Source organism: Chiloscyllium plagiosum, chromosome 6 (assembly GCF_004010195.1).
Source record: "Chiloscyllium plagiosum isolate BGI_BamShark_2017 chromosome 6, ASM401019v2, whole genome shotgun sequence".
In the NCBI taxonomy this organism is placed as follows: Eukaryota; Metazoa; Chordata; class Chondrichthyes; order Orectolobiformes; family Hemiscylliidae; genus Chiloscyllium; species Chiloscyllium plagiosum.
In genome coordinates, this window is record NC_057715.1 from 84323546 (window position 1) to 84333854 (window position 10309).

Here is a 10309-nt window from a genome sequence, read left to right on the forward strand (position 1 = left end):
GCAGAAATGGCTAACACGAGGGGTCATATTTTTAAGCTGGTTGGAGGAAAGTATAGAGGGGATGTCAGAGGCGGGTTTTTTACACAGAGAGTTGTGCGAGCATGGAATGCGTTGCCAGCAGCAGTTGTGGAGGCAGGGTCATTGGGGACATTTAAGAGACTACTGGACATGCATATGGTCACAGAAATTTGAGGGTGCATACATGAGGATCAATGGTCGGCACAACATCATGGGCTGAAGGGCCTGTTCTGTGCTGTACTGTTCTATGTTCTATGTTCTAACTCTGACACTGAAATGAATACTCAATAGGAAACATTGTTTCTTTCATGATAAAGAAAGAGAATTTCTCATAACATCCTTGAGACTTTCTCAGTACACAGGCATAATATGCGCACAAACAGTAGCAGTGCCAGAACTGCAATTACGTTAGTCTATCCCAGTCACTTATACTTGTTATGTTTATTTGGAGGCACCACATTTTTTATTTGCAGAGTGTTTAGCACTCACAGACCATGTTAGGGGGTCATGAGACACAGCCATTAAGAAAACGTCCCCTGTATCCATCAATGTTTGCCAAGTCTGAGGTTTACCAGTTCATCTAACTCTGGTTAGTCTCACCAAATAATGATGCATATACAAATAAAGTGAAACCGATATAATTTGAAATCTTTCCAGGTGAAATTTAAATTTGAAAAATATCTGTGCCATCATTGAGCTCTCAAATCTTATGCTGATGACAATGTAGTTAGGCAGGAGTAATTTGGCTATAATGTTGTGTCTCTCAATTTGGTCAGGATATACTGTTGCAATGTAGCCATTGTCAGCTGATGGGAGGGTTTTGTGAATGAAAAGCTACCCCTACTGTTGAATTGCTAGTGTATTCCGCGCATGCTGCTAGTGCTTTGAATATCCATTATAAATCACGTGTGAGGTGGGATAAAGAGAGAGCAGAAGCAATTCCAGTTATGACATCAGGAATAGTACACTGTTGCCGAAATCCGGTCAGCGTGACTAATGTTGCGAAATCTGAGAAGGAAATTGCTATAGGGAACTTCATCAGCCTATTACTGTCTCCATACTCCCTGAACCTGGTTTCCTTGGTTACGTGCCACAAAGGAACAGGCAGTGATGAGCTGCCTGCTGCTGCAATTTACCACAAAGGAGTAAAGCACCAGTATAAAGATAATTAGTGTTTTATATTCAACTATTTTTTTTAATACAAAAGGCCATAGCTTCATAATGCCAATATCAATAATGCAGGTGCCAACATGAAACTCTCAAAAAGCTTCTATGCTGCTCCTGCTTTCTGTTTCGATGCAGTAATAATGAGAGTCTTCGTGCAGGCAATGCCAGTTTGCTTTATATGTATGCAGAGCAGGCAGATAATGTCAGTCAATGATCCTCACTATTTTAATCGTACCTTGCAACTTGAGTTGACACCTCTTAATCAACATGCAACTAAACATCTCCTCAGTAGCATAAAGATTCCCCATTAGCATTATTTTGTAAAATTACTAGCAACTTGCAGATTAGTGTCTCTGTCTTTCTATGGGTTCAGTTTGAGTTTGTTGAAGTCCTGGGATGTGGTGAGGAGTTGGTTACTGTCTGTGAACTCTGCGGGAAGTACGATATCATATACCAAAGATGTTTACTATGTGGGATCTGGGCACATCAGATTTTCTCAATAATCAGCGCCGTATAGAAGCAGCTCCCCTTTGGACTGCAAACTAAGAGGGAAATAGTACACAGGCAGCAAATAAGAAAAGCAGTTTACTGACAGAGGAGGAGGAGAGGTGAAAGGTTCTCAGCAGAAACCCTTAACCATCCAGAATCTTCCAGGAGCATTTCTCCAACATTTACCTTAATTTGGGCAATGCATTCATCATCTGTGGTTCACAAAGCATGTCCTTACAGAACTCCACCATTTTTTGGTGCACCCAGTGGTTATGAAGGATGTAATGTGACCCTAAATTTCTAAGCTTCAGGATCCTTCCTAACTGGCATCATAGGCAGCGTACCAATTTGACATCCATTGCTGCATTATCATAGATATAGGGGCTCTTTATGTGAGGAGAGGGGCTTTATTGTGTTCTCTCTGGACAGAGAGAAGTAAGTAGAATTCATATGTGGTTCTGCCAGAATAGTGAGCTACTCTGTAGTACAGGTGCCATTAGCTGCACACATCTGTCTTGGTAGAGACCTCAATTAATACTATTGACTGAATGTGAGCCAGATTACCAAAATCCTTGCACAAAAAGACAAAGACATTAACACCACCACTGTACTTCTTGCAGAACCAGCAAACCTATCTGCTCAAATCTAGGCTTTATGTGCAAAGTGAACGGGGTAACGCAAGAACAATGGTTGACTAGGCTGCCGAGCAAGACTTGGTGCTCATCTCTGAGATAGAAGTGTACACTTCAACAAGACCAAAAACCCTAGTAGACTTGGGGAACAAATAGAGCAGCACATTTGGAGAATGTATTCAGGTCAGGCCATACTACCAAAAGATTAGCAATTAGGCCTTTAAGTGTCTTTGGAACTTTCTTCCATTTCCTGGAAGTACAGTCCTTGAACATTTTTAAGGCAAAGGTAGATCACTTCTTGTTAAGCAAGAGAATAAAAGGTTATCGGGATGGACTGGAATGCAGAGATTATAATCAGAGCAGCCTGATCTAATTGAGTGGCGGAGCAGACACGAGGGGCTAAATAGCTTACTCCTTCTCCTAATTGATATGTTCAGATATAGGCTTATCTTCCGAGATTACAGGCTTGCATATCGCTCAAGCAATCAGGTGCTAAAACAATATTGCAAGTAGAGGACACATTTGACAATAAATGAGGACCTTTGAGTCTTCAATGACAGACAAATGATTATGAGAGCTCTGACAGGAGATATTCCCTCAAGTCATTTCAGCAAAATGAAATGAAGGGTTGGGGCACATCAGTCTATATGGTGGCAGGGCACCTCATTCTTAGACACATATGGCATACCTCCTGGCACAGGAGTCTTGAATCAGCCTTGATCCCCTGGCTTGATGGTAATATAGTGTGAGATATGACAGGTTACAGATTGGAATTGAATACAACTCTGCTGCCACTCATTGCCCACAGTATCTCATGGATGCCAAGTTTTCAAGTGCCAGATCTGCTCTGAATCAAACCTGTTTAGCTTGTGCTAGTGCCACACACATGATGAATACAAAACATTGACTCAACAAGAACTGTTCAATGATCACTTGTACTGATATTATCTTGTCAGAAGCATTTGGAACAAATAGATTGTTAAAGGTGAGGTCAAGTAGGTTTTTCCCACTTACTGGTGAACTCACTACCTGTGCCTGGCAGGTATGTTCTTCAAGACTTAGCCACCTTGGTTAGTAATGGTCTTATTGAGCCACTCTTTGTGATGGACATTGAATTCCCTCACTCAGAATGCATTATGATTAGATTAGATTCCCTACAGTATGGAAACAGGCCCTTCGGCCCAACAAGTCCACACCGACCCGCCGAAGAATAACCCACCCAGACCCATTCTCCAATTGAACAACTCACTGTACGTCCCTCATAAACCAACAGAAGGATTCAGAGAGAGATAATGGAGTACCAAAGGCTGGGCCAGCTGTAAAACTATCATCTTGACATTGGAATTATGAAGCAAAGACCACTGAACCGACTTTCCATATCTTCTACCTCTGCCCTTCTTCCTTTTTGTTTGTGTGTCTGTGTGTGTTGGGTGGGTTTATAAGGATATTCAAATTTTCATCTATAATGTTATATGCCAAGATTTATATATGTTTACCATAAGTTATTGTGTAATTACTTGTAATAAACAGTAATATTTATTCAGTACAGAAACCTGATCCTTGCTTTCTTTCAACCTTCGTCTGAAAGCCATGTAAATTGGGGCAAATGAGTACTTTTTAAAAAAAAAACTTCAAGATTTACATGGTTGTGGGTATGAGTCAAAAAGTGTGGCGCTGGAAAAGCACAGCCAGTCAGTCAGCATTGAGGAGCAGGAGAGTCGATGTTTTGAGCCCAAGCTCTTCATCAGGAATGCTTATCAGCTTATGCTCGAAACGTCGACTCTCCTGCTCCTCAATGCTGACTGACCGGCTGTGCTTTTCCAGCACCACACTTTTTGACTCTGATCTCCAGCATCTGCAGTCCTCACTTTCTCCCTGTGGTTGTGGGCATGTCCACCACGCTGGGAAGTTGATTGCATCCTCTGTCCAGGTGACATCTTCAGTGCTTTGGAGCCTCCTGGGAAGCACAGTTGTACTGTGTCTTCTGGAATTTATTTGGTTCTGTTTCTGCTGCTTCCGGTTGCTGGTTCAGATTGTTTATTGTAGTGGCCGATATATTGGGTCTCAGTCAATGTCATTGTTGATGGAGTCTATAAATGAGTGCCATGCTTCAAAGAGTTCTCTGGCTGTCCTCTGTTTAGCTTGTCCTATGATTGTTGTGTTGGCCCAGTCGCTTTTGTGATCCCTGTCATCTGTGTGTATGGCTACTGGGTGCAGCTGGTCATTTAGTGGCTAGTTTATGGATACCGATTTGCTCGTTGTCTGCCTGTTTGCCCTGTATAGTGTTTCATGCAGATGTGCATGGAATCTTGTAAATAATGTTTGTCTTGCACATGATGGATATCAGGTATTTTGTTCTGGTGAGTTGTCTGAGTATACCTGTTGGTTTATGGGCTGTCATTAATCCCAGTGGACAGAGAAGTCTGGCTGTCAGTTCCGAGACTTTTTTTATGTAAGGTAGTGTTGCGAGTGAGTTAGGTCGTGTCACGTTGTTTGTCTGTTAGACGTCTGCGGATGAAGTTGCGGGGATATTCGTTCCTGGTGAATGTGCTGTAGCGTGTTGTAGCCCTTTTGAACAGGGTCCTAATGCAGCTTCTCTTGTGTGTGTTTGGATGGTTGCTGTTGTAATTCAGGAGCTGGTTTGCTGTGTGTAACTTTCCTCGGCACTTTTGTGGTGTATTCACCACTCTGTGTTCTTTGTACCATCACATCCAGGAATAGGAGTTGATTGTTGGTTTCCATCTGTCTCATAGATCTGAGCATAATGTTGCTGATCTGGTGTGTGTGCTCAATCTCTGTTCTTGTAATGATAACAAAAGTGTTGTCTATGTATCTGATCCAGAGTTTGGCTTGGATTTGTGGTAGAACTGTTTGTTCCAATCTTTGCATCACTGCTTCAGCTATGAGCCCAGAGGTGGGTGAGCCCATAGAAAGAAGAAGAACACAAACATTTTGGAAACACTTAATTGAAACAGCAAAGGATTTCCTGAAGGTGGCAGAGTTGTTCCTTAGCAGCCTTAAAGGAAATCTCAAAACCAAAGTTGATTGACTTGGTGGGTAAACTGAAGGTAACATTGTCTGACAGAGCCAAGGAAGGCCAACATAATTGAGGCACTAACACAACACTTGGGTTTAGAGGAAATACAAAAAAGGGCCAAGGACTACAGTTGGGAAATGTTGGAATTAAGTGACATTCGGTCACAGTTAAAGCAGCTTGAATATAAGGAAAGAATGAAAATAACTGCAAATGAAATTCCAAAGGGCAGCAAAAGATAAGGAAAGGGAAATGAAATTGAAATGAGGAAACTACAATTAGAATTTCAAAGAAATTTTCAAGCAAGGCAGTAGATAATTAATATAAACTTAAAATGGCACAGTTGAAACAGAACACACCAAATCCCTGTGCAGCCTATGTTGGGGAGAATCTGAGTCATAATTTGAAGTCCGGTAAGGAAAAGTGTAAGTTTGCACAGGCCTGAGCAAAATTTGCGGAAAAGGGTGGTGGAAGCCTTCCTCATGTCGTTTATGGAAATGGTGAGGCAAATGTATTGGGCAAAAGAAGACTGGGCACTGTTTATGCAAAGACAAAACTAGAGTGGTGCTGGAAAAGCACAGCAGGTCAGGCAGCATCCGAGAAGCAGGAAAATCGACCTTTCGGATAGGAGTCCTTCTCCTGCCCGAAACGTCAATTTTCCTGTTCCTCACTCTAGTTTTGTCTCTGACCTCCAGCATCTGCAGTCCTCACGCAGGAGAAGGACTCCTATCCGAAAGGTCGATTTTCCTGCTTCTTGGATGCTGCCTGACCTGCTGTGCTTTTCCAGCACCACTCTAGTTTTGTCTCTGACCTCCAGCATCTGCAGTCCTCACTTTCACACTTTTTATGCGAAGTAAATTGATAGGTAAAGCACTGGAAATTTATGCTTCGTTGTCAGGGGAGATTTCTCAGGATGATGACACAGTGAAGAAGACTATATTGGCTGCCTACATAATAGTGCTGGGGTACATACGCAAAGGTTTTGGAATGTAAGGAATAAACCTGGAAAAACCGATATTATGTTTGAAAGAGTTGTTCAAAGTAATTTTGACGGGTGGATAAGAGTATTAGAAGATGAAACCATGTACGGTTATTCCCTGAGAGGAATCTAAAAACCCACTGTAATAAAAAGATTAAAGACAAAAAGATTGCAACTACTGGACTGGCATCAGTAATGACATCTCCAGGGCAGGTGATGGTAGCATCTGGGACATTGCAAGCTATGAATCCAAGAGTATGACTGTGTTGAGCTGTTTCTTTACTGGTGTGTGAGATAGCTCTCCCATGTTTAGCACAAGTCCCCAGATGTTACTTAAAGGACTTTGCAGGGTCAGCAGGGCTAAGTTTGCATTTGTCATTACTGTACCTTGGTCAATGCCACATGTTCCGTCCAATTTCACTCCATTTTTTTCAGACTTTTGAACAGTTATATCAATTAACTCAGTTTCGAAGTCATTTCAGAGGGCAGTTTGGAGTCAATCACATCTTGGACTCTCTAGAATCACATATAAGCAACAGCAGATAAGGATGGCAGATTTCCTTCCCTGAAGGACATTACTGAACCAGATGGGTTTCTATGACAATTGACAATGGTTGCATAGTCATCATTAAGTTTTTTTTAATTTAAATTTTACATCAGTGGTGCTAGGATTTAAGCCTGGGCCCCCAAAACATTACCATAGTCTTTAGATTGTGACTCCAATGTGCCATCCACTCCCTTCTACATAAGAGTTACTGCATGTAGAAATTATTCCCTTGTCTGAAAAACTGCTTTTAATGGGAAGATAGTGTATGAATGTAAGCTCTTTTTTCTTATTAATGCACATTCTTGTGTTATGTGTCAGAATTTTTTTTTAACTTTACATTATTCTCATTACATTTCATAATAAATGAGTGTTACCTCATTCAACTTAGGTAGAGATAAAAAGAAAAACACTGTGAATATTGCCAACCTGAAATAAAAACTGAAAATAAATCTGTATGCAAAAAAAAACTAAAATGTGAGCCAGAAATCAGTTCACATAAAATGTTTCTGTGAAACCTTAACCTATCTTTTTGTTTCTCATGCTGATACAGTTGGCTGTATATTTCTTTTGCTGTGGTTTTAAATGGAACAGATTAAATTGAAAGAACAAACCTGAACTGTTTGATGTACTATGCAGTACCACTTTGGTTCTTATTCATAGTCTAAACAGAGGTATCTTGCACATGTCTAGCTTTGAATTATTGTAATCCCACCCATTACCACAATGAAGCTAATGGCTGTGTAACGAAACAGTGACTATTTAAAGGGACCTATTTTAAAGACATGACTAGGTGCTTCTGTAAAGTTCCAGGAATGTAGACTTCTATCAGCTACAAATGTTAAAATAAACTACTTTCTTCATAAGATCAGTGATTTATATACTTTTAGCAATGGATTTTTTTTTCTTTTCCTTTGTGTGTTAAATTTGAAAATCTCCATGGTGCTGTTATGCTGTCAGCTTTAAGAGTCATGGCATCAGTGGCACATTCTTATTGATCAGCCTCACTCTGATGCTGTTTGTACTGGCAAAGTAACCTCCTCCTGAGCAAGATGTCGATAATGTCCTTGTATCTTTCTTTCCCTTTTCTGAGTCTCTGGAAATATTAGGAGAAATAAGGTAGTTTGTGGTGCCACATGCAGGTAGGGGTAGCTGTTGCCTGTGGGCAACATTTAATAAAAATCATTGCAGCAAAGGACTTTTGAGCAGACCGACTGAATGAAGCAGGCTTGTGTATCAGCAAGCCTGCTAGGATGGGCCATTGCTGTTGCAAGCTGTATTACTGCTTTGGTTGTCTGGACGAGAGGGTAATAGCTTTGTTGTTTCTTTTTGTTCCAATGACACAGGGTGGTGACGGAAGTCATGATGCAGCCCAAGTTGAAATAATTTAGGGGTTGACTTTATGATTTTCTATGTGTTTATGAGAAGGAATGTCCTATTTTATAGCAGCCTTGTATGTTTGCATTAATATATTGTGAATATTGAAGACCTAGGACACACACTAAGTTGCAATTTAATTTACAACTCTATCCACTGCAATAACTTAATCTCATCATTTTCTGTCTTAAAGAAGCAACATTATGATTTGAGGTCAACTCCACCAAAGAGGTTTCGTTTTGTTCACGACTGTAGCTCACGTTTTAATAATGTTGCACTATCATTGTTTTTCTTCCTTTGAAAAAAATGGGAGAGTCAGTGTGGTTGCATTTAATTCCCTTAAAATTACTTTTGCATTCTCAAATTTGTAGCTTTCCAGTGTTAAGTCAAGTTTGTTTATTTTGGTGCTAGACATGATTTGAATATTATTGTCAAGCCTGTGGAACAGTTCGTAACTTACTAATTTCCTGCAACTATTTGGTGTTTCACAACTCAGATAAGTGACTGAAAAGATAGCTTCTGAGTTGGTGGCTATTAAGGTTTACTGAGTTACTGCAATAACCCAGTAGATTGAGGTCTTTGTGGAAAATATATTAAATAAAATCTGGTAAATAATTATGGTTGTGAACTTAGCTCAAAACAGTCGCTTGTCAGGAAATAAAGAATACAGGGGTGAATTTCCCTCTTCAGTGTTTGAGCAACAATTAAAGTGGATTGGGTCACCCACCTGCTAGAGTCTGCCTTCTTTATGTCCTACTGATATCACCATGTGGATACAGTTCAAATTGCTCTGTTTACTACAATTCCCTACTATTTTGAATTCTAAATTTTTCTGTTCTTATTTGCAGAATGAAAGTGCCCTTATCAAAGAGAAAGAACTGTCCATTGAGCTTGCTCATATCAGAGAGGAAGTAGGTAAGATGTACAAGAAACGTACAAGTAATGCTGTCTATCCTTTGAGTGTGTTTGTTTGACTGTATAATTCCTACAAAAGCAATGCACCAAAATATTCTTTGTGTCTGCTGGCTGCTTTAATCCCATTGGGAAAATACAGAGCAATAATTCATCTTACTGTTATAATGATAAGGTCATGACTTGTTTGTGTCCTAGTCTGAGTGTCATCAAGTGGTGTTCTCACCAAACGTGTAAATTATGTATGCATACTCTCCTTATGTGACTCATGGGACTTAATTTCACTGTTTAATGAATATCTACAATTTTGTTACAACTTTCCTTCCTATGAATGGATGTTTTCAGGTCTCATTTGGTTAACACAGCTTAATTGAAGTAATTGTTTAAATGTAGTAATACTTGCTATCTGAATCATTTGTGAGTCATTTCCAAATACGGTGTGTCATTCCTTTAGGCTGAGGTGCAGACAGGAATTTAATAAATTGAATAAAATAAACATCTAAAAGTTCATGTGCATCAATTAGGCATGGGAGATAAATAGTGCTTAGTTAATTTGCACATTTATCTGTGTATTGGTAATAAGGTTGGTAATTTACAGACAGTTGTCTCTCTTGGAGAGAGACAATGGTTATCTAGCCAAAGGAGCTCCACCCCACATCAAACAAAGGGCAAAACGAGGAGGCAGATCCCAAATCTAGAGGTAAAAACAATGACTGCAGATGCTGGAAACCAGATTCTGGTTTGGCCGAACTGGTCCTCACCCTTAACAATTTCTCCTTTGGTCTGGAGGAAGTGGGAGGATTCAAAGAGGTAGCCATGGGCACACGTATGGGCCCCAGCTATGCCTGTCTCTTTGTTGGCTACGTAGAGCAGTTGATCTTCCGTAATTACACCGGCACCACTCCCCACCTCTTCCTCCGCTACATTGATGACTGCATTGGCGCCACCTCGTGCTCCCGCGAGGAGGTTAAGCAATTCATCAACTTCACCAACACATTCCACCCCAACCTTAAATTTACCTGGACCATCTCCGACACCTGGCTCCCCTTCCTGGACCTCTCCATCTCCATCAGTGACGACCGACTTGACACTGACATCTTCTACAAACCCACCAACTCCCACAGCTACCTGGATTACACCCCTTCCCACCCTACCTC

General features: G+C 40.6%; 1 protein-coding gene across 2 annotated transcripts in view; it reads left to right on the forward strand.

The window, feature by feature from the left end:
* The window catches only part of LOC122550775 (microtubule-associated tumor suppressor candidate 2-like), a 440121-nt gene that overhangs the window by 383757 nt on the left and 46055 nt on the right, over positions 1-10309 (forward strand). For both annotated transcript variants that reach the window (XM_043692024.1, XM_043692025.1), the window contains one exon: positions 9089-9155. In XM_043692024.1, coding sequence (XP_043547959.1) covers positions 9089-9155 — 67 coding nt within the window. The remainder of the gene's footprint in view (positions 1-9088; positions 9156-10309) is intronic.